Source organism: Hypanus sabinus, chromosome 8, assembly GCF_030144855.1.
Source record: "Hypanus sabinus isolate sHypSab1 chromosome 8, sHypSab1.hap1, whole genome shotgun sequence".
Lineage (NCBI taxonomy): Eukaryota > Metazoa > Chordata > Chondrichthyes > Myliobatiformes > Dasyatidae > Hypanus > Hypanus sabinus.
In genome coordinates, this window is record NC_082713.1 from 168,394,781 (window position 1) to 168,419,045 (window position 24,265).

The window sequence follows — 24,265 nt, forward strand, 5'->3', positions numbered from 1 at the left end:
TAAATTTGCAGTGTGACCCCGGTGGCTGCCTTATTGAACTATCAACCCAGCTGCTGATCATAATGGGAGGCAAAGCCATATGGAACAACATTCAAGAAGTTCTCATTCCGTAAGTACATTCAAAACGAGTTGCTGTTTCCAATTGAACAAAGGTTTGCAGCATAAATAAACAAAAATCTGCTTTAACTCCCTTTACCCTCCTTTCAAAAATGTTCAATATCTGTAAATATGCATATTTGAAAAGCTTGGTGGCTATTTTTGTGTTGACAGTAGATGGAAATTACTTTGCATGTACCAGACCTCCTCCTGGGAGTCCGTTCATCTCCTGTTGGTTCAGTACTATTCTCCTTTCTGTATGTAAATGACTGATCTTGTGCATCAGCCAATCCCCTTATTCAAATATTTTTAACTTCTTATAGTGGGGGCACCTATGACCAATTCTTATTCCTAAATTCAGAAGTAAATTTTAGTGATGAGGTTTTCCCTTATGATTACACTGGACAACTATTTTCTTCGCAAGTCTTGCTTCCTCTGATTTTTTTTTGTTTATGACAGATCACTTGAAACTGAACACAAATAAAATTTCAGACTACATGTGTCACATAGGAATTCGGACAAACAAGAAATTAACTTCCATTGAATGCTGCTGCAGCTGAGGCCTCCATCAGTCACAGTCAGCCATGGATGTTGCATCCTAGCTGTCTAGAGACACAAGCCCGGGTAGTAAAAAATGGAGGGCAAGTTGTTGCCCCTGTAGCAGGCTCCCCCTCTCCACACATCTGATGAATCCAAAGGAACAGCAGGGACCAATATACCATTTGGCACCAGCAGCATCACAGGAGTTGCCAGTCAGCATTGAACTCAACGTAGGACAAACTTAGGGACGCTTTCCCTCGGGGTTTACTCCCAAAGCCGTCCCCATGTGTGAGTACAGCTGCAACGCAGCGGAGGTTTGAGATCAGAGTTTTCCTTCTCCTAGATGAGCTGCCAACCGCGGCTGATGAGCCTCATCTGCCCAAAGTGACTGGTTTTAAGGCACCAATAACCCGCCTTTGCCCCTTCTCCTGTCAGAAGAAACAGTTCTACTGGGCTTAGTAGCTAAGCCACACATGAAGGGCAGGAACTGGAGTTGGTTGTCAGAGGCCATTTGAGGTGCATGCCATTGGGAGCATTTAATATGTAGTGGGAACTTGTCCCCCATTATCTCTTTAATTGAATGTAATGCATTTAATTGCTTAACAGTGCTGACGCCTTGCAATAGGTCAACTAGGCTAAAAATGCTTTGTTGATGATATTTGCTTGTACTCAATGGCTGAGGCTTCTCGTTTAATGAGCCTGATACCTATACTCCATGACCACATTGTCCTGATGAAACCTCTCACTATGCTCGTCACTGACAGCACCAAGATTTGTAGAGAAGTCTAAATAGGAATGCAGAAAATGAACCTTCAGTGACGTTACGCTTCATTGTTTTGTGTGCTTGAAGCATGTTGTCAACCCGCTGCATGTAGTTTGGTGCTCTGTAGTTGCCAAGAAGATTCTAAACATCCTTGAATGCTTTCCATGCAATTTTCTCCAGTCCCGCTAGAAGTTCTTCAAATTGCCTGTCATGCATGACTTGTTTGATTTGTGGACCAACAAAAATGCCTTCCTTAATCTTGGCATCAGTTATTCCGACTTGAATTAAGAAATTGAGTGGTGTGTGATAGGGAAATTTCAAGGTGATTTTCTTAATCAGCAGCACAAAATCCGTAAGATACATCCAAGAGTATACAGGAAGCAAATCTTTGTTGTCCAGTGTTATAAAATAATTAACAGATGGATTCCAGAACAGAAAGCATCCTGTTTTGAATCTGAGACTGTGAATTTTGGTGCATAATGCACATTTCTGAACATTTTTTATTGCAGTTTCAGATCCAAAAACCCCTTCGTGCATTTTTGGTGCATGCCATTAACCAGTTGAAATGCATTAGAGAAGACCTTTGGCATGCTCTAGATAAGACTTTAGCTATCTAAATCCCTATGGCTTCTTGCTTTAAATCTACTCTGATTAAAACTGCCTGTATTCATCAGGAAGCTTTGACTATTTACCAACTCCCTGCTGTACTTCATACAGGTGGTTAAAGAATCTTATAAGTCGTTGCCAGATGAAAAGTTCTGAAAATGTACTCCCCAGATGGGAACAAGACTATCAGCTGCAGTCCATATCGAAGCTCGGCTTGTTTTACGAATACCTTGAAATGGGTATGTTTTCACTTAAAAACTTACTGTTAAATAGCCATCAATTGTAATAGTTTCCATTACTTCAATCTTTTCATTCTCTAGGTTATTTCACCTCCCAAGTGTCAGTTACAGTAACAGTGACTTTCATTAGAATTCAAAATTCAAAGTAAATTTATTATCAAAGTCCAAACTGTATATGTCACTATTTACAACCTGAGATTACTTTCTTGTGGGCATTCTCAATAAATCCAATAACCATAATAGAATCAATGAAAGACCACACCCAGTGTGCAAAAGACAACAAAGTGTGTAAATACAGGAAGAAAAAAAAGAAATAATAATAACTAATTTTTTTACAGAAAGTGCAATCCATAATAACCGTCTGGATATAATAATACAGGATAAAATAAATGTAAGCCTGATCCAGTTTTAAAGCCAGTATCCCACAAGTCATACTGTGTCTGATCTGTTATTACAGATAGGACAATCCAAATGCAAGAGAAAAAAGCAAGAACAACTCATTTAATAGATATAGCCATTCAAAACATAGAGAAATCAAAAAACACCAGAAATATGCTGAATTAAAAGAGGAAATTAAAAAGACTAATGAACATGAACAAGATATACATTGTCCCAGCAGTAATATCTACAGCTGGTATCATCCCAAAGGCACTGAACAATAGCGTTACACAATTAGGCCTGCATAGTAATATCTATGCAAATCTTCAGAAAGCCACAATACTAAACACCACCTGAATAACCATATAACAATTACAGCACAGAAACAGGCCATCTCGGCCCTTCTAGTCCATGCCGAACATAGAAAAGTTCCTAGCAATTGAGAAACTAGTGTGCTTGCTTATGTCCGTACCTCAGGATTTACCAGCTTGTGCTGAGAAAAATTTAATAATAATAATAATAAATAGCAATAAATGTGGAGAACATGAGACGAAGCATCCTTGAAAGTGAGTCCATAGGTGTGGGAACAGTTCAGTGACTGGACAAGTGAAGATGAGTGAAGTTATCCCCTTAAGTTCAAGAGCCTGATGGTTGCTGGTTTCACAAAAGTAACTTCCTGAGCCTGATGATGTGAGTCCTGAGGCTCTTGTACCTTCTTCCTGATTTTTTCAGTGTCTGTCGTTTGGGGTAATTAAATATATAAAGCTTAGAACCAGTTCACTTACATTAAGCACGAGATCAAACGTGTATTGGGGTATTGGAGGGAGGATTGAGTAACCACACAGAACACGTATTCAAGTGGGCAACTTCACCTGTAAGTCAGATGAACGCAATTGTTTGCAAACCCACCAGAATAGAGTCTTTTATCAATGATATTTAATTTCCTTGTGCAGATCATGTAATGACTAAATGTTCGGGTAACTTTATTTTGTGAGACTATAATCAGAGGAGGCTTTATGCTTCTACATTGGAGTGGGTTCAAAAGAGTTAGGGTGACCCTGGATTGAAAAGCTTGTCATATGAGCAGCGTTCGATGGCACTAGGGTTCTGCTCACTGGGATTCAGAAGAATTAGGGGTGACCTCATTGAAATCTATCAGATGTTGAAAGGCCTTGATAGAGTGGATGTGGAGAGGATGTTTCCTATGGTGGGAAAATCTAAAGCCAGAGGACACAGCCTCAAAATAGAGGAGCATCCTTTTAGAACAGAGATGAGGAGGAATTTCTTCAGCTAGAGGGTGGTGAATGTATGGAATTCATTGCCACAGGCAGCTGTGGAGGCCGTCATTGACTATATTTAAGGCAGAGGTTGATAGATTCTTGATTAGTCAGGGCATGAAGGGATATGGGCAGAAGGAAGAAGATTGAGGCTGAAGAGGAAAATGGATTAACCATGATGAAGTGACAGAGAAGATTCATTGGGCCAAATGGCTTTTATATCTTATGGTCTTTGCAAAGGCTGTTGAGGAGAGCTTAAACTAGAGTTGCTGGGGGGTGGGATCCGAACTGAAGTGACGGAGGAAAGGGAGGCTGGCACAAATAGAGAGAGCTTGGAGACAGTGTGAAATGGAGGATAAGCAGGTGATAGAGTAGGCACACACTCAGACGATGATTTGAGATGTGTCTACTTTAATATGAGGAGTATTGTGAATAAAGCAGGTGAGCTTAGAGCGTGGATCAGCACTTGGAGCTATGATGTGGTGGCCATTACAGAGACTTGGATGGCGCAGGGGCAGGAATGGTTACTTCAAGTGCCGGGTTTTAGATGTTTCAGAAAGGACAGGGAGGGAGGCAAAAGAGGTGGGGGCGTGGCACTGTTGATCAGAGATAGTGTCACAGCTGCAGAAAAAGAGGAAGCCATGGAGGGATTGTTTACAGAGTCTCTGTGGGTGTAAGTTAGGAACAGGAAGGGGTCAATAACTCTACTGGGTGTTTTTTATATGCCGCCCAATAGTAACAAGGACATCAAGGAGCAGATAGGGAGACAGATTCTGGAAAGGAGTAATAATAACAGGGTTGTCATGGTGGCAGACTTTAATTTCCCAAATATTGATTGGCATCTCCCTAAAGTGAGGGGTTTAGGTGGGGTGGAGTTTGTTAGGAGTGTTCAGGAAGGTTTCTTGACACAATATGTAGATAAGTCTACAAGAGGAGAGGCTGTACTTGATCTGGTATTAGGAAATGAACCTAGTCAGGTGTCAGGTCTCTCTCAGTGAGAGAGCATTTTGGAGATTATGATCACAATTCTATCTCCTTTACCGTAGCATTGGAGAGGGATAGGAACAGACAAGTCAGGGAAACGTTTAATTGGAGCAAAGGGGAAATATGAGGCTATCAGGCAGGAACTTCGAAGCATAAATTGGAAACAGATGTTCTCAGGGAAATGTATGGAAGAAATGTGGCAAATGTTCAGGGGATATTTGCATGGAGTTCTGCGTAGATACATTCCAATGAGGCAGAGAAAGGATAGTAGGGTACAGGAACAGTGGTGTACCAAGGCTGTTGTAAATCTAGTCAAGAGGAAAGGAAGAGCTTTCAAAAGGTTCAAAAAACTAGGTAATGATGGAGATCTAGAAAATTGTAAGGCTATCAAGAAGGAGCTTAAGAATGAAATTAGGAGAGCCAGAAGGGGCCATGAGAAGGCCTTGGTGGACAGGATTAAGGAAAACCCCAAGGCATTCTGTAAGTATGTGAAAAGCAAGAGGATAAGATGTGAGAGAATAGGACCAATCAAGTGTGACAGTGGAAAGGTTGAGAATGTGAAGGGGGTAAGGGGTACAACTTCGGAACAGGGTGGGGATGTTCAGACGTGTATGTCTCGAATGACGTCGCCTGCCTCTCCAAGCCCAGTAGGAAAAGGGAGAGTCACCCCACCAAGGACCCCTTAGGGATTTCTTGCTCTTGCCATGAGACAAAGTGCCAGTCCCTGGCCAAGGGGTTGCAACTTCTTTGTGGGGAGGGGAACCGCACCCACCTCCGGGTCAATGATCATGTATTCCTACGACCTAAATATCGCAGGGGTACCAAACGAGTGCACGCCTCTGCCGGTATAGCAGAATGGAGTGATGCCATACACCTAAAGGGTGAGGGTTGCACTGAGACCATGTATACCCTCCCAGGGTATTTTTTTTTCTATAACGGCATTGCCACCAACTTCCTGGAGTACCCATACCCTTCATTGGTGGCCTATGGCACCCTCCTCCCCACCGCGGTCCCTTGCCCCGGAACTTGGGGTCCCTCACGCCACCCGCCTGGGAGGTACAAGAGAGAGGTCTCCCAGGAATTTTGTGCAGATTACCGAGTCCTGACCACCCTAACCACAGGTCAGGTGGCCAGATACGGGGCAGCTGGCTTTTTCACTTTGGGGGCATCAGGAGCCACTGTGGCGGACCACAATCGGAACTGTCTGGCCTGTGGTCTCATGAGCCTCGGGAACGCCACCAGGGGAGCATTAAGACTCATGACTGACAGCCTTAACCAGCTGTGGCTCCTCTCCATGCAAAACTGCTATGCACTCAATTACCTCCTCGCCAGGGAGGGAGGGCTCTGTGCTATCATAAAGGACAAATGCATAATGGGGCTAGACGATGCTACTGCCAACATAACACGGTATATGAACAAAATAGATGAACAGTTAGGATCCATTAAGGAACAGGTTGGGCAGGGTGGGGGGACTGGGGACTAAGTGCGTGGAAGGGCTGGTTAATCAATGGGGCTATTTACGTGCTGACGGCTATTATAGGGATTTTTGTCTGTATCGCCATTGTCAAATGTGTCCTAAACCGCATGATGGCCTCACTAGGGGACCTGTTGCTGGCTAAGCCACTGATTATAATGCGGGCAACCATCGAGGCCACCAAACTCCTCGAACCTGCATCAGAGGATCTTCACGATATTGATGAGTGATCATTTCATGATCACAGGAGGGAATGAGAATGTGAAGAGGGTAAGGGGTAAGTGTAGAGGGGGTGGGCGAGGGGTAAGTGTAGAGGGGGTGGGCGAGGGGTACGTGTAGAAGGGGTGGGCGAGGGGTAAGTGTAGAGGGGGTGGGCGAGGGGTACGTGTAGAAGGGGTGGGCGAGGGGTATGTGTAGAAGGGGTGGGCGAGGGGTACGTGTAGAAGGGGTGGGCGAGGGGTAAGTGTAGAAGGGGTGGGTGAGGGGTAAGTGTAGAAGGGGTGGGCGAGGGGTAAGTGTAGAGGGGGTGGGTGAGGGGTAAGTGTAGAGGGGGTGGGCGAGAGGTAAATGTAGAAGGGGTGGGCGAGGGGTAAGTGTAGAAGGGGTGGGTGAGGGGTAAGTGTAGAAGGGGTGGGCGAGGGGTAAGTGTAGAAGGGGTGGGCGAGGGGTACGTGTAGAGGGGGTGGGCGAGGGGTAAGTGTAGAAGGGGTGGGCGAGGGGTAAGTGTAGAAGGGGTGGGCGAGGGGTACGTGTAGAGGGGGTGGGCGAGGGGTAAGTGTAGAGGGGGTGGGCGAGGGGTACGTGTAGAAGGGGTGGGCGAGGAGTAAGTGTAGAGGGGGTGGGCGAGGGGTACGTGTAGAAGGGGTGGGCGAGGGGTAAGTGTAGAGGGGGTGGGCGAGGGGTATGTGTAGAAGGGGTGGGCGAGGGGTACGTGTAGAAGGGGTGGGCGAGGGGTAAGTGTAGAAGGGGTGGGTGAGGGGTAAGTGTAGAAGGGGTGGGCGAGGGGTAAGTGTAGAGGGGGTGGGTGAGGGGTAAGTGTAGAGGGGGTGGGCGAGAGGTAAATGTAGAAGGGGTGGGCGAGGGGTAAGTGTAGAAGGGGTGGGTGAGGGGTAAGTGTAGAAGGGGTGGGCGAGGGGTAAGTGTAGAAGGGGTGGGCGAGGGGTACGTGTAGAGGGGGTGGGCGAGGGGTAAGTGTAGAAGGGGTGGGCGAGGGGTAAGTGTAGAAGGGTTGGGCGAGGGGTAAGTGTAGAAGGGGTGGGCGAGGGATAAGTGTAGAGGGGGTGGGTGAGGGGTAAGTGTAGAGGGGGTGGGTGAGGGGTAAGTGTAGAGGGGGTGGGTGAGGGGTAAGTGTAGAGGGGGTGGGTGAGGGGTAAGTGTAGAAGGGGTGGGCGAGGGGTAAGTGTAGAAGGGGTGGGCGAGGGGTAAGTGTAGAGGGGGTGGGTGAGGGGTAAGTGTAGAGGGGGTGGGCGAGAGGTAAATGTAGAAGGGGTGGGCGAGGGGTAAGTGTAGAAGGGGTGGGTGAGGGGTAAGTGTAGAAGGGGTGGGCGAGGGGTAAGTGTAGAAGGGGTGGGCGAGGGGTACGTGTAGAGGGGGTGGGCGAGGGGTAAGTGTAGAAGGGGTGGGCGAGGGGTAAGTGTAGAGGGGGTGGGTGAGGGGTAAGTGTAGAAGGGGTGGGCGAGGGGTAAGTGTAGAAGGGGTGGGCGAGGGGTAAGTGTAGAAGGGGTGGGCGAGGGGTACGTGTAGAGGGGGTGGGCGAGGGGACAGTGTAGAAGGGGTGGACGAGGGGTAAGTGTAGCAAACTATGTAGACAGGACCAGGGAGAGGATACGTCATTGGGGAAGTGTGGGAGGACAGGGAAGAGGTGGCTAAAATAAGATTCCAGACAGCATGTGGCAACCACAAAGAAAAGGAACCTTGCAACCACAAGACAATGTGTTCTGCAAAGTATTTTGAGCTAGATACCTATTTCGAGTGTTTTGCTTGCGTCCATACCCATTCCAAGTATTACGCTTGCATCTTTGCATATTCCGAGTATTTCGCGTGCTTAGCTATGCAATAGCCAATCAATTGATGAATTGAATCGGTAACCATATTTGCGAAAGGAGTACCCTGCTTTTGGGTATAAGTATGACCTTTGTAAACCGACAAATTGGGAGTTGGCTACCTTACGCCCGAAGTGCGTGGGGCTGCGAACTCCTCTCTGAATAAAAACCGTTTCAGAGGTAATTTCGTGTCTCTGGTGTTTTTCCTCAACTGAGCCGGTTAATAATTTCAGGTTGACAGGTGTGTATGGAACTAGAAGAGATGGCAGAGATACTTAATGAATACTTTGCTTCAGTGTTCACTACGGAAAAGGATCTTGGCGAATGTAGGGATAACTTACAGCAGACGGAAAAGCTTGAACATATAGACGTTAAGAAAGAGGATGTGCTGGAGCTTTTGGAAAGCATCAAGTTGGATAAGTCACCGGGAGCGGACGGGATGTACCCCAGGCTACTGTGGGAAGCGAGGGAGGAGATTGCTGAACCTCTGACAATGATCTTTGCATCATCAATGAGAACGGGAGAGGTTCCGGAGGATTGGAGGGTTGCGGATGTTGTTCCCTTATTCAAGAAAGGGAATTGGAATAGCCCAGGAAATTAATGTGAGTCTTGCTTAAGTGGTTGGTAAGTTGATGGAGAAGATCCTGAGAGGCAGGATTTATGAACATTTGGATATGATTAGGAATAGTCAGTATGGCTTTGTGAAAGGCAGGTCGTGCCTTAAGAGGCTGATTGAATTTTTTGAGGATGTGACTAAACACATTGATGAAGGTAGAGCTGTAGACGTACTGTATATGGATTTTAGCACGGCATTTGATAAGGTACCCCATGCAAGGCTTATAGAGAAAGTAAGGAGACATGTGATACAAGGGGATATTGCTGTGTGGATCCAGAACTGGCTTGCACACATAAGGCAAAGAGTGGAAGGCAAAGAGAAGGGTTATATTCTGCATGGAGGCTGGGGACCAGTGGTATGCCTTAGGGATCTGTTCTGGGATTCTCTTCGTGATTTTTATAAATGACCTGGATGAGGAAGTGGAGGGATGGGTTAGTAAGTTTGTTTTATGACACAAATGTTTGGGGTGTTGTGGATAGTGTGGAGGGCTGTCAGAGGTTACAGCCAGACATTGATACGATGTAAAACTGGGCTGAGAAGTGGCAGATGGAGTTCAACCCAGATAAGTGTGAGGTGGTTCATTTTGGTAGGTCAAATATGATGGCAGAATATAGTATTAATGGTAAGACTCTGGCAGTGTGGAGGATCAGAGGGATCTTGGGGTCCGAGTCCATGGGACACTCAAAGCTGCTGTGCAGGTTGACTCTGTGGTTAAGAAAGCATACAGTGTATTGGCCTTCATCAATCGTGGGATTGAGTTTAGGAGCTGAGAGGTAATGTTGCAGCTATATAGGACCCTGGTCAGACCCCACTTGGAGTACTGGGCTCAGTTCTGGTCGCCTCACTACAGGAAGGATGTGGAAACCATAAAAAGGGTGCAGAGGAGATTTACAAGGATGTTGCCTTGATTGCATGCCTTATGAGAATAGGCTATGTGAACTCAGCCTTTTCTCCTTGGAGTAATGGAGGATGAGAGGTGACCTGATAGAGGTGTATAAGATAATGAGAGGCATTGATTGTGCGGATAGTCAGAGGCTTTTCCCCAGGGCTGAAATGGCCAGCACGAGAGGGCATAGTATTAAGGTGCTTAGAAGAAGGTACAGAGGAGATGTCAGGGGTAAGTTTATAACGCAGAGAGTGGCAACTGTGTGGAATGGGCTGCCGGCGACGGTGGTGGAGGCGGATACGATAGAATCTTTTAAGAGACTCCTGGATGGATACATGGAGCTTAGAAAAACAGAGGGCTATGGGTAAAGCCTAGGTAGTTCTAAGGTAAGGACATGTTTGGCACAGCTTTGTGGGCTGAAGGGCCTGTATTGTGCTGCAGTTTTTCTGCGTTTCTATGTTCTATGTCTTGTGTAAGTGCGGGTTGAAATCTGCTTGCTTCCCATCTGTGATGTTTCACCCGTTAACATTAATAGAGATAATCCACAGCTGGAGGTGTGAGAATTTCCTCCAGGTGTTTCTTTGGAATCTGATAGAAACACTCAGGTAGATGATGTTTCTTATAAGTATTGTGTCATAGACATTTATCAAAAAAGACCGTGCAGAGAACATTTGGCCTCCATTGACTTGTTTTCATAATTTTGTGTAGTGCCAGATTCCGCCAGCAGATGGCAACATTGATCTAGGTATAATAATTGTTTAATTCAGCACAGAAACAGCCCATTATATCCTTCCTGGCCATCAGTTGTCAATCTATGTGAATACTATTTCCAGAGCCAGCCCTGTAGTATTTGTAGGAGCCATATATTCTGGTGCTGCAGGTTTATTATGCTAACTAATCATATGAGAGGAGGCCTGGCAAAAAGTGAATGGAATAAGTTGTGTATTCATGCTTATTTCAGGGCAGTTTGAGATGGGGCCGGCAGAGGTCATATCTTTCCTCACTGCTGAGATAATGCTCAATAATGCTTAATTGTGTGTATGCTAGTTGCAAATAAAATAGGGAGTTCGGCTCTTGAGAGCATTCATTGGAGGTGAGGGTGTGTCACACGTTTAACAACTCGCCTGGGGTTGCAGGAAGGTGGTATTTGTTTTCTTTTGATTTTGGATCAAGTTTTGCCTCTAAAGCATTCAATCCCGTGGAATTTTAAATGCTCTTCTAAGCGATTCTTAAACTGAGAGTATACACCACCCCACTTAGATAAAGTATTTTTGTTTTCACCACTCTCTGGACCAAAAAATATTCCCTCAAATCCCCTCTTTCCTTAAACCTTATCCTCTAATCATAGACTCATCATCTAATGGAGAAGTTTCCCACTACCCTATCTTTGCTTGTCATAACGTTGTCGTCCTCTATCAGGTCACCCCTTGGCCTTCCCGCAAGAAGCAGCTGTAGGCCTTTCCTTCTGACGAGGTTCAGGGGTTCAGCTCAGGGGTAATAGTGACTGGTCAAAAAAAAATTGTTATGGAAACAGCAGTGAAACAAACCTTCATTGCTGCCCTAAAGACACTCTGCCCAGAGGTGCATAAAGTGGACCGTGGGCTAGAGAAATGTGGTCAAGAGCATTCAAAAGGATAGATTCTGAACTTCACCTCACTGTACGCCAAACCCTAATTCCTTGGTGGTGTCATTCCTTGATTAGTTTGGGCATTGTACTAACAACTTTGTACTACAGTCATGAACAGCAATGATGTGCAGGCCAGGCCCAGAAATAAACAAATGCCAAATACTAAAGTGCCACATTGCTTTTCAACAACTGTAATGTGCTTCGAGCAAAGTGTAAGTGAACAGTGGGTTAGCAAGAAATGAGGTGATTTTGTGATCATTGTAATGAACTATGAGGTTCTGAGGATCAAATGATTATAATAAATAATTAATTTTTAAATTAATTCCTCAGGTGTCCCACTTGCTACTGACCCCCCTCCACTACTCCCTAAATCTTTATTATAGACAATAGACATTAGGTGCAGGAGTAGGCCATTCAGCCCTTCTAGCCAGAACCGCCATTCACTGTGATCATGGCTGATCATACACAATCAGTAGCCCGTTCCTGCCCTCTCCCCATATCCCTTGACCCTGCTATCTATAAGAGCTCTATCTAACTCTCTCTTGAATGCATCCAGAGACTTGGCCTCCACTGCCTTCTGGGGCAGAGCATTTCACATATCCACCACTCTCTGGGTGAAAAAGTTTTTCCACATCTCTAAATTTCTAAATGGCCTCCCCTTTATTCTTAAACTGTGGCCTCTAGTTCTGGACTCACCCATCAGCGGGAACATGCTTCCTGCCTCCAGTGTGTCCAATCCCTTAATAATCTTATATGTTTCAATCAGATCCCTTCGCATCCTTCTAAATTCCAGTGTATACAAGCCCAGTCACTTCAATCTTTCAACATATGATAGTTCCGCCATTCCAGGAATTAACCTTGTGAACCTATGCTACACTCCCTCAATAGCAAGAATGTCCTTCCTCAAATTTGGAGACCAAAACTGCACACAATACTCCAGGTGGGTTCTAACCAGGACCCTGTACAGCTGCAGAAGGACCTCTTTGCTCCTATACTCAATTCCTCTTGTTATAAAAGCCAGCATGCCATTAGCTTTCTTCACTGCCTGCTGTACCTGCATGCTTGCTTTCATTGACTGATGTACAAGAACACCTAGATCTCGTTATTGCCCCCCACTAGAAGCTCCCACTTTTGTCAGCTTTGGGATATCAGTCACACTGGGAACCACTGCTCTAGATTAATCAAGTGTCTGAATTAAATACAAGAGATTTCTGTGCTATGAATCTGCTCGTTTGGTTCTGGGCCATCAGAACATTTGCTGATATTCTCTGGCAGTAATTATACACCAAATAATATAAACTACAGATTTGTTTGGCCATTAAGATTTCACTTTCGATTTTTGTTCATTTTGCAGTGATACAGTTCGGATTTGCCACCATCTTTGTGGCATCATTTCCCTTGGCACCCCTGCTGGCACTAGTCAATAACATCATTGAAGTTCGAGTAGACGCGTGGAAATTAACCACTCAGTATCGACGTGTCCTACCAGCCAAAGCACAAGACATTGGAGCCTGGCTGCCAATCCTAAATGGAGTGGCTATTTTTGCTGCTGTGACCAACGTGAGTGACTCTGGAGGAGAGCAAGATGAGGAAGTGCTGAATATATTTTTGAATTATCTTGATAGTATTTAGCTTAGTGGAAGATACTTTGAGAAAGTTAATACTGAATCTGGGATTGAAACATGCAAGCTTCTTTCATATCTCAGGAGAGTAAGGGCCTGTGCAACTAAGGGTGACAATGCCAGAATAAGGAATCAGCCATTCTAGACTGAGCTGAGAGATGCTGTCCCACCCAGACGATAATGAATCATTAAAAAATTCTGTGCAGCGGAGTTGTGCAGGCTCAGCTCCTCAGTATATATAAAACAGAGGCCAAGACATTTTTTGATAATTAGGAATGAAGGGATGTGGATTTAGTACAGGGAAGTAGTGCTCAAGTAAAGAATTAATCAAATAGTGGACCACGAACTGTTTCTATTTCTTTTGTTCTAACACGTAGCAAATCCTCATCACCGTGGTTATTAAGGAAGTAGTTAAGCACCTAAATTATAATCTTCTAAAATTCCCTAGAGCCAAGTCCCATTCTTTTGGATTGAATATCTGCACCTACTGTAGCCTGCTTAAAAATGATACAAAAGAGAAATCAAGAAATTACACATCAATTAATCAAATTTCTATTGTAGAATCAATAACTAAGGAAATAGAAATTTTCCTTGATTTGAGAAAGGCAGTATGGATTTGTAAAATATTAAATCATTCTTGGAGGATTTTGAAGGACTATTTCGAGGAGATGACAAAATTAATGGACAGGGATTAGATGCTTCCAAGAACTTGATTTAATCTCTTAAATGACAGGTAATTAAAGTAGAAACTCAAGAAATTAAGACCAATTATTGATCTTTTTTGGAAATTCACTGTGACACTTGATAGTGGGGATTTTGCACAAGTGCTCAAAGTTGTCAGGATGTGAATTATAACCTTCTGCAATGATTTGTATGGAGACAAGTATTCAAATAACAAAATTATTTAGTACTGAAACGGATGAATTGGCCTACTTCTGATTTCCCATCATTTCTGCTGACACAAAATATTTATTTGTTGAGATTCATTATGGAATAAGCCTGTATCAGGATACAGGATCAATGAATTATCAACCAGAGTGCAGAAGACAACAAAATGTGTAAATGCAAGTTTAAATAAATTGCAATAAATAACGAGAACATGAGATAATGACATAAAGAGTCCTTAAGGTGAGGTTATTGGTTGTGGGAACATTTCAATGGATGGACAAGTGAGTGTAGTTAGCCCCTTTGTTCAAGATCCTTATGGCTGAAGGGTAGTAACTGTTCTCAAACCTGGTGGTGTGAGTCCTGAGGCTCTTGTACCTTCCCGCTGGCAGCAGCGAGAAAAGAGCATGGCCTGGCTGGTGAGGAACTGTGATGATACGTGTTGCTTTTCTATGACAGCACTTCATGTAGATGTGCTCAATGGTCGGGGAGGGAGGGCTTTACCCGTGATGTACTGAGCCATATCCACTACGTTTTGTAGCATTTTCCATCCAAAGGCATGAGTTCAGAGTGCAATGAAGATAGAGCAAAATAAAATTTGAAGTCCAGCTATCAAATGTTGGCAGGTTACACAAACAAGGGTTGTAGCCCTCAGACCAGGGGTGGCAAACCTATGGCACACTCGCCCATCTGGCACCGCCCCTCGATTCTTTGACCCCACCCATTATAAAAAGATCATTTTTTTTTAATTTATCTTTCCTGCCAATGAAGCAGCAAATGAGATTTTATAAATGAAGAACACTGAGACTTTTAACTGCCTGAATAATCTTGCAGTGACAATATTAACTCAGTCAAATCTAATTATAGGAGACTTACTGATGGGACTGTGTTATGTGTGTAGCTCTCGAAATGCAAGCCAAATATCCCACCGCTGCCTGTAAAGAGTTTGTATGTTCTCCGCATGACCGCGAGAGATTCCCTGGGTGCTCCAGTTTCCCACACAGTCCAAAGACATACCTGTCGGTAGGTTAATTGGCCATCGTAAACCGTCCCATGAGTAGGCTCAGATTAATTTGGGGGATTGCTGGGCGGCACAGCTCGAGGGGCTGGATGGGTCTACACTCCGCTGATTCTCAGTAAGTAAATAAAATATTTATCATTGTTAGTGCAAAGTCTCACTGAGGGTAAAGTGTGTTTATTTTCCTTTCTGCTGATTTATTTTGAATATGTACATCACATTCACATTTCCTACGTTATGTATGGTATTCAATAACAATTCCATTTAGAAATTATGTTACTTTTCAAAATAATATTTTTGAAAGATTAATATTAATAATTTTTTATCAGGTCTTTGAAAATGCTTCATTTATTTCAATGCATCTCTGCTATACTTTTATTTATAGTACAGTAATGAATTCTTGTAAATAAACAAAGAACTCAACATTTTTCATAAAACAGGGACAATGTTGTGCTGAACCAGCTAAAGGGCAAATCAAAAGCCCCCAACCATGAATCCCTCCGTCTTCTTTACATCCATGTGACTATTCAAATGACTCCTAAAACCTCCTATTATTTGCCTCTACCACCACACCAGGCAGTGCATTCCAGTCATCCTCCACTCTCTGAGTAAAAACATACCCCTCACATCCCCCTTGAACCTTCCCTCTCTCACACATTAGACATTTCAACCCTGGGAACAGATGCTCCTGTCCACTCTACCTATGCCTCTCAATATTTTGTAAACCTCCATCAGATTCCCCTCAGCTCCGACGCTCCTGAGAAAAGAACACCCAGGTTTACCGAGCCTCTCATGATAGCACTTGCCCTCTAAACCAGGCAGCATCCTGGTAAACCTTAAACTTTTCCTTAAATAAAAGTCCATAATTATTGTTACTAATTCAATAATCAGTGATAATCTCTGCTCAAAATTACCATGGTGCATGTGAGATTTTTTTTAGATTATCGCTAATGTAGGCCCACGTTCCCCAAAAAAAGGTTAATTGCCCCTGCCCTAGACATGAGAATGTTGAAAGGTGATAAGGTATTAAATGGAATTGATAGGGACCATGGGCAGCACAGTAGTGTAGAAGCTGATATTGCTGCCGTATCGATTCACTATGCAGGTTAGATCCTGTCCTCCACTATGTGGGTTTCCTCCATGTAGTCTGATTTCCTCCTTCATCCCAAAGACATACGGGTCGGTAGCTTAGGTGGATTTGAGCCTCTAGTGTTGGTGCATGGTAAGATAACTAAGCTGGCAACAAAGAATGTGTAATAGCCAAATATGGGGGAATGGAGTCAGAAACAGAATCAGGTTTAATATCACCAGCAGATGTCATCAAATTTGTTAACCCTGCGGCAGCAGTCCAATCCAATACGTGATAATATTGGGAATTACGGTGTGTGTGTGTGTGTGTGTGTGTGTGTGTGTGTGTGTGTGTGTGTGTGTGTGTAGTTAATAACTGCTAGATAAAATAAGTAGAAACAGAAATTTTTAAAAAGTAGTGAGTTAGTGTTCATGGATTCAATGTCCATTCAGAAATCGGATGGTAGAGGGGAAGAAGCTGTACCTGAATCATTGAGTGTGTGCCTTCGGGCTTCTGTACCTCCTACCTGATACTAACAATGAGAAGAGGGCATGTCCTGCATGGTGGAGGTCCTTAATGATGGACACTGCCTTTTTGAGGCACCGAGATGATTCTGAGAGCTACGAGACTCAGTGGAACAGGTAGCTCTTATGTTGTAAAAACAACAAATCTGCAAGTCGTAATGCCTCAGACAAGAAGGGAAATTTAAAGCTGTATCATTCTGAATTGAAATACAGAGGCAGTTAGATAGAAGTAAATGCAAGCAGGCTTTTTCCACTAAGTTGGGTGGTATTACAACTAGAGGTCATGGGTTAAGGGTTAAGGGGAAACTTCTTCACTCAGAGGGTCATGAGGGTGAGAAACGAGCTGCCAGTGCAAGTGGTGCATGTGAGCTTGATTTCATTGTTTAAGAGAGGTTTGAATAAGTACATGAATGGTAGAGATATGGAGGGCTATGGTCCTGATGCAGGTAGTTGGGAGTAAGAAATTTTAATGGTTCAGCATGGACTAGATGGGCTGCTTCTGTGCTGTACTTTATGACTCTGACTCTTAAGTTCAGTTTTTCTAGCTTAGGCACAACTGTTAATTATAAATTTAAAGTTAATTGTTAATCCATAAATACTAACATGAGTTGATGACGTGGTTTCCATGCCATTGGAATCAGTTGGTTGATTTGTGAAGTATCGCGTGCAACATCAAGTACACATTAAACAAATACACGCACAGGCGTCTTCGCCCTGTGGGAATGGAATGAAGACCATCATCCTCGACCTCGAGGGATAGCTACGACATGATGCAGGCAGGTTCATGAAGGAAGACCAGAGATGGTAGGATCTGCATTCTCCACCCTCTGTGTGGAAAAGGCTTATCCCCAGATCACCTTCCTTACCTTAAACCTTTGCCTACTCCTACTAGATTTCCCTCCCCTGGGAAAACTTTCTGAATTCTGGAGCAGGTGCGAGTTGTTTGGAGAGAGTTAGGGGGTCAGATTTGTGAATCTGCAGACTACACAGAAATCGGTGGAGTCGTTGGTAACAAAAAGGTGGTTTGAAGATACAGCAAGACATAGATGAGGAAAGTTTGGTGGAGCAGAGATAGATGGAATTTAATCCAGACAAGTGTGAAGTAATGCACTTTGCGAGGCCAAATTCCATCAGGACACATACAGTAAACAGCAGTGATCTTAGGAGCAGTGACGTGCAGAGAGAGTTTGGTTGCAGGTCCATAGCAACTCAGGTGGATAGGGTAGTGAAAAAGGCATTTTGTATTCTTGCCTTCATAGGCCGAGGCATTGAGTGTAAGAGTTGAGATATCATGTTGCAGTTGTACAGAACATTGATTAGATAGCTTGTAGCATACAGCTCTGTTTGCTACGTTACAAGCAGGATACAGTAACAACAGGGAGAGTGTAGAAGAGATTCACCAGATTAGAGGGCTGTAGTTATAAGGAAAGATTCGATAGGCTGGGTTTATTATTACTTGAATGCACCAGGGATGAACTCAGTGAGGTTTACAAAATTCCGGGGGCCACAGATAGAACATTTTCCCAGGGTTGGGAAATCTAGTACGAGGAGGCAAAGGTTTAAGGCAAGAAGGGTGAAATAGAAAAGAGATCTGAGGGGTAAGTCTTTTTCACACAAAAGGTGGTGAATATTTCAAAGCTGCCAGGAGAGGTGGTGAAGGCAGATAACATTACAACAGGCATTTAGAAAGGAAAGGAATAGAGTGAATGAGCTTAATCTAGGCAGATGGGATAAGCATAAACAGCATCTTAGTCTGCACAGGCGAGGTGGGCTCAAAGGCTTTGTCTCTGTGGTGAATGACTCTGTGATTCTAAAAATACCTCTCCCCTGTTCTTGTGATATTTCTGGAGAATTTTTCACTATTGTGTGGACAGGATTCTGATGGGCAGCTTATGTTTTCAGAATCGCAGTATATGTTTCTATTTTTAGGAGAAGAGGTATTTAATAGTAGGAATATGAAACACTTGAATAATACACTGCACACAACTTTAACCTTTCCTTCTGGATGCCAGGTGTGTGTGTATATATATAAGAGCGAGGATGCCTAAGACCTTTGCACAATACTGTAGTAATTTTATGTATTGCACTGTACTGCTGCCACAAAAAAAAACACAAATTTCATGACACGTGAGCGATGATAAATCTGATTTTGACATGGGTCTCTATTGCGGATTAAGAGTGGGAAGGTTGGGAAAGGCAAAGGGAGAGGAGAAGGAGTGGGAAGCACCAGAGAGACATTCTGTAACGATCAACAATCCAATTGTTTGGAATCAAGTGACCTTGCCTGGTGTCTCGATAGGAGATTACACAAGTTTATAGAAGAAAAATATTGTTAATCTATTTATGTTGTGCACTGTTATGTTTGTAGTTGATTGTTTGAAGTGACACTTAGCCACTTTTTTTTGTTTACAGGCATTGATCATTGCCTTCACTTCTGATATGATACCCAGGCTTGTATACTACTGGGCACTATCAGTACAACCCTACGGCGAGTATAGCAGCCCAACGATGCGAGGCTACATCAATAGTACCCTCTCTGTTTTCAGAATTGCTGACTTCAGTAATATCAGCAAACCCATCAACCTCCCCTCATGGTTTAACCCCGAAAACGACACCACCTGCAGGTTAGTGCTTCTCGGACCATCATGAACTCTTCCCCAGGTATTGCAGCAATGCCTCTCAGAGTACGCACTGTGAACCATTTAATTATCCAGCCAGCTTTACTTTTGCTGAAAAGTGAATTGATGACGTCTACTGCACATCAGGTCAAATCGTGTGTCATATGAACCACTGAAGTTCTTCAGGGTTGAGATGGCTCCAAGATAACATCTCTCTTTAGGGAAGCTTAGACCTGATTTTCACTGACTTGGGGTTTCAGAATAGAGGTGAGCAGTTCAATATGGAAAACTGGGCAGATATGTTCCACATATTTCCATATTAACAACTTCTCTGGTACGAGGACATGAGAAAGTAGAAACAGAAGTTTGGTGTTTGTCTCCTCAAAGCTGCCTGGCCACTCACAAAATGCTGAAGGTACTCAGCAGGTCAGGCAGATCTATGGACAGGAATGAACAGTTGACATTTCGGTACAAAACCTTTCATCAGAAGCAGTGAATGGCCTCAGCCTGAAATGTCAGCTTTTTACCTCTTTCCCTATACAGGTCTTGGCTTAAAACGTCAATTAGTTGTTTTCCTCCATAAGGTCTGCCTGACCCACTGTGTTCCCCCTGCTTTTTGTGTGTGTTGCTCTGGATTTCCAGCGTCTGCAGAACCTCTTGTGTTTATGCCTCACTTTTCAACATTATCTTGACCTGAGAAATTATCTGCTCTGGCATTAAAAGAACCAGCTCAAGAGAAACTGGGTTTTGTGGTTGTGGGAGACTGAATGGGGGAGGAGGCCCATTCAGGATGTTACATACTCAGAAGGGTTAGGAGTAATCACAGAGCAATTCAGAGGTTCTGTTTGAGTGGGCACTGGCATTGAGGGAAGGTCATGGAAGGGTTGGGATCTTTTATCTTCAACCCAGAATTCCATGATGCTTTTGTATTTGCATGACGGATTTGGCTTATTTTTAAGGAAACACACACAAAATGCTGGAGGAAATCAGCAGGCTAGGCAGAGTCTGTGGAGGAGAACCAACGTTTGGGGCTGAGACCCTTCATCAGGACTGGAAGGAAAGGGAGAAGGAGTTAGTCTAAGGTGGGGGAAGGGAAGGAAGAGGTGCACGGTGTACAGGGTGGCGGGTCAAACTGGGAGAGGGGGCAGGGTGAATGAACCAGCTGGGAAGCTGATAGGTGAACGAGATAAAGTGCTGGAGAAGGGGGAATCTGATAGGAGAGGGTAGAAGACCATGGAAGAAAGGGAAGGGGGAGGAACACCAGATGGAGGTGATGAGCAGGTAAGAAGAAAAGGTGTGAGAGGGAAACAAGAATGGGAGAATGGTGAAGGAGGAGGGTCAATTACTGCAAGTTTGAGAAATCAAAGTTCATGCCAACAGGTTGGAGGCTACCCAGACAGAATATAAGGTTTTGATCCTCCAACCTGAGTGTGACCTCATACTGGCAGTAGAGGAGGCTGTGGACTGACATGTCAGGACAATTTTTTACTTGCTGAGTTTCCCAAGCCCCATAAATATTTGTGCTTTTCAGCAGGTGTGATAGAAAGCCAACCTACAGTGCAGGTTACTGCAAATCCAACCAAAAGAGGTTCTCAAACCAAAAGATGCTCAAACCAAATTGGTTTGCAAGTTTGGATTTTGTTACCCTTATCAGTTTGATTGGGCATTCACTTACATTGTTTTAATCATCACTATGTTATTCACCATCTTTGATATTATCTCAGCAGGTGACAGTGTAGCTTAGCAGTTAGCACAATGTTTTCCAGTGCCAGTGATTGAGGTTCAGTTCCTGCTGTTGTCTGTAAGGAGTTTGTACATTCTCCCGGTGACCACATGGGTTTCTACCGGGTGCTCCGACTTCCACCCACATATGCTCCAAAGACAGACGGGTAGTGAGCTGTGGGCATGCAATGTTGCTGCCGGAAGCAGGGTGCAGTCGCGGACTGCCCCCAGCACGTCCCCAGGCTGTGTTGGGTGTTGACATAAATGATGCCTTTCACTGTATGTTTCAATTTACATGTGAACAAGTAAAGCTAATCTTTTAATCTTTAACCTTCTGTGGCAGGTACCGTGATCTCAGATACCCTCCTGGACATCCACTGGAATATCACCACAGCCTTTATTTCTGGCATATAATGGCTGCCAAGCTAGCATTTATTATTGTTACAGAGGTGAGGATTATGTTGTTATTAAGTTTCTGATTCTGATTATGTCTGCAAGCATAATGAGTATGTAATGGAGGATGTTGCTGCTTTGTCAATAAGTAGAAAAGATATTGTTGCAAGTAAGGACCTTTGACATATAGGAAGAAATAATTGTATCTTCTTGAAAAGAGTATTTTTGTCCTTTTTCTGGTATAAGTTATTCCAGTAAATACCGGGGAAGATGGCACTTTTAAGTGGTGATGCTTTGCATGCAGATCTGATGGGAATCATTAAATATTCCCGTGTAGGACTACTGCAGCTGAAATCCACAGTCACGACCATGGGTACTTCAGTAGGCAATATCATTTTAAGATGATTTAAAAAATCTATCAACTCAAAATCAGCAGACCCTGGATTGGAAACCCAGGACACAGGAGAAGATCCCCTTTAAGAAAATATAAGCCAAACTGGTCCGCAGGTACGATTGAAACTTTAGACACCCTCCCCTCATTCCCAGCTATCTTGTTGGCAAATGTACAATCTTGGGAAAATAACGCTGGAGACATCAGAACAAGATTGCTGTACCAGCTGGACATCAGGGACTGCTGTGTACTTTGCTTCATGGAAATGTGGCTCACTGCTGCCATTTTGGACACAGCACTGCAGCTCAACAGCTTCACCGTTATCTGCAAAGACAGGAGAGCTCAGTCTTTTAAAGTAAGAGGAGGTGGAATATGCTTTGTGATTAACTCATTGTGGTTCACAAACCATGGCGATTTTGTCTCAATCTCATTCACCCAACCTAGAACATCTAGTGGTCAAATGCTGTCCATTTTACCTGCTGAGGGAGATTCCTGTCATCTTGTTGGTTGTGATTACACTCCACCTCAGGCTGACATCAGACAGGCATCAAAGCACCTGAGTTCCATGATCAGCAGTCACGAAACAGCACACCCTATTGCCTTCCCTGTCATTGCGGGAGATTTCAGTCAGGCCACTTGAAGAAATCTGAACAGCTACCATTACCATATCACCTGTGGAACCAGAGGAAGCCAATAAACTTGACCACTATGGTAACACCATCAAAATTGCTTACCAGGCCACCCTGTGGCCACACTTTTAAAAGTCGGCTGGCTGTACTTCTACTCCCCCTGTATAGGCAGGGACCAAGGACTGCAGCACCATTTGTGTGGACAAAGAAGGTATGGTCAAGGGAGGCAGAGGAGTGCTTACAAGATGGTTTGAGCCCTGTAAAACTGCCTAGTCCATCGAACTGCACCTAGACCATCCATCTATCCATCCAAACTTCTCTTAAACATTGAAATCGAGTTCGCCGGCACCACTTCTGCTGGCAGCTCATTCCACACTCCCCCTCATGTTCCCCTTAAACTCTTCACCTTTCACCCTTAACCCATGACCTCTAATGTAGTCCCACCCACCCTCAGTGGAAAAAGCCTTCTTGCATTCACCCTAGCTATGCCCCTCATAATTTTGTACTCCTCTTTCAAATCTCTTTTCAATCTTAAATGGTCTAAGGAGTTTTTGATAATTCTTTCAGAGTACATAGTATTGTATACAGTAATTATAAGTTTTTATACACTGCCTGTCAAGTCAAGTGAGCAATAACTGAACATCCTCCAAATAATGACCAGTGGGACAATTAAGACTATAAGATACAGGAGCAGAATTAGGCCATTTGGCCCATTGAGTCTGTTCCACTATTTCACCATGGCTGATCCATTTCCTTCTCGGCCCCAATCTCCTGACGTTTCCCCATATCCCTTCGTGCCCTGACCCATCAAGAATCTATTAACCTCTGCTCTACAGACTTGGTCTCTACAGCTATCTGTGGCAACGAATTTCACAGATTCACCACTATCTGGATAAAGAAATTCCTCCTTATCTCTATTCTAAAAGGGTACCCCTCTATTCTGAAGCTGTTTCCTCTAGTCCTAGACTCTCCCAGTGTGGGAAACATCCTCTCCACATCCACTCTAATGAGGCCTTTCACCATTTCATAGGTTTCAATGAGGTCACCCCTCATTCTTCTGAATTCCAGTGAATACAGGCCCAGAGCCATCAAACGCTCTTCATATGACAAGCCCTTCAATATTGGAATCATTTTTGTGGACCTCCTTTGAACCCTCTCCAGTGTCAAAACATCCTTAATCTTTAAAACAAAAATTGGATAGGTATATGGACAGGAAAGGAATGGAAGGTTATGGGCTGAATGCAGGCCAGTGGGACTAGGTGAGTGTAAGTGTCGACACAGACTAGAAGGGCCGAGGTGGCCTGTTTCCGTGCTGTAATTGTTATATGGTTAATTGGAAAGTTAACACACTTCCTTGTCATCTCTCCAGAAATCCTCCCCTCTGGAGAGGCTGCAGAAGAGATTTGCCAGGATGCTGCCTGGTTTAGAGGTCATGTGCTATCACGAGAGGCTGGTCAAACTTGGGTTGTTTTCTCTGAAGTGGCAGCGGCTGAGGGGAGATTTAAGTGAGGTTTATAAGATTATGAGAGACATTGATAGAGTTGACATGGGATATCTGTTTCCAGGGTAGAAATGACTAATACATTGAAAGTAAGAGGGGGACATGCATTGAAAGTGAGAGGGGGCAAGTTAAAAGGGGATGCATGGTGTAAGTCTTTATTTACTCAGAGAATGCACTGCTTGGTATGGTGGTAGAAGCAAATAGGTTAGAGGCTTGTAAGACTGTTTTAGATAGGCACGTGAATATAAGGAAGATGGAGGGATATGGACATTGTGTAGGTAAGAGGGATTAGTTTTTTTTTGAAGGGGGGTTGATTTACTTTTTAAGCTGGTCCAGCATAACATTGTGGGCTGTAGGGCCTGTTC

General features: G+C 44.0%; 1 protein-coding gene across 2 annotated transcripts in view; it reads left to right on the forward strand.

Annotated features, from left to right (window-relative positions):
• Window positions 1–24,265, forward strand: part of ano6 (anoctamin 6) — a 174,324-nt gene that overhangs the window by 133,587 nt on the left and 16,472 nt on the right. For both annotated transcript variants that reach the window (XM_059978490.1, XM_059978491.1), the window contains 5 exons: window positions 12–109; window positions 2,117–2,244; window positions 12,883–13,088; window positions 19,059–19,270; window positions 21,330–21,435. In XM_059978490.1, the coding sequence (XP_059834473.1) occupies window positions 12–109; window positions 2,117–2,244; window positions 12,883–13,088; window positions 19,059–19,270; window positions 21,330–21,435 (750 nt within the window). The remainder of the gene's footprint in view (window positions 1–11; window positions 110–2,116; window positions 2,245–12,882; window positions 13,089–19,058; window positions 19,271–21,329; window positions 21,436–24,265) is intronic.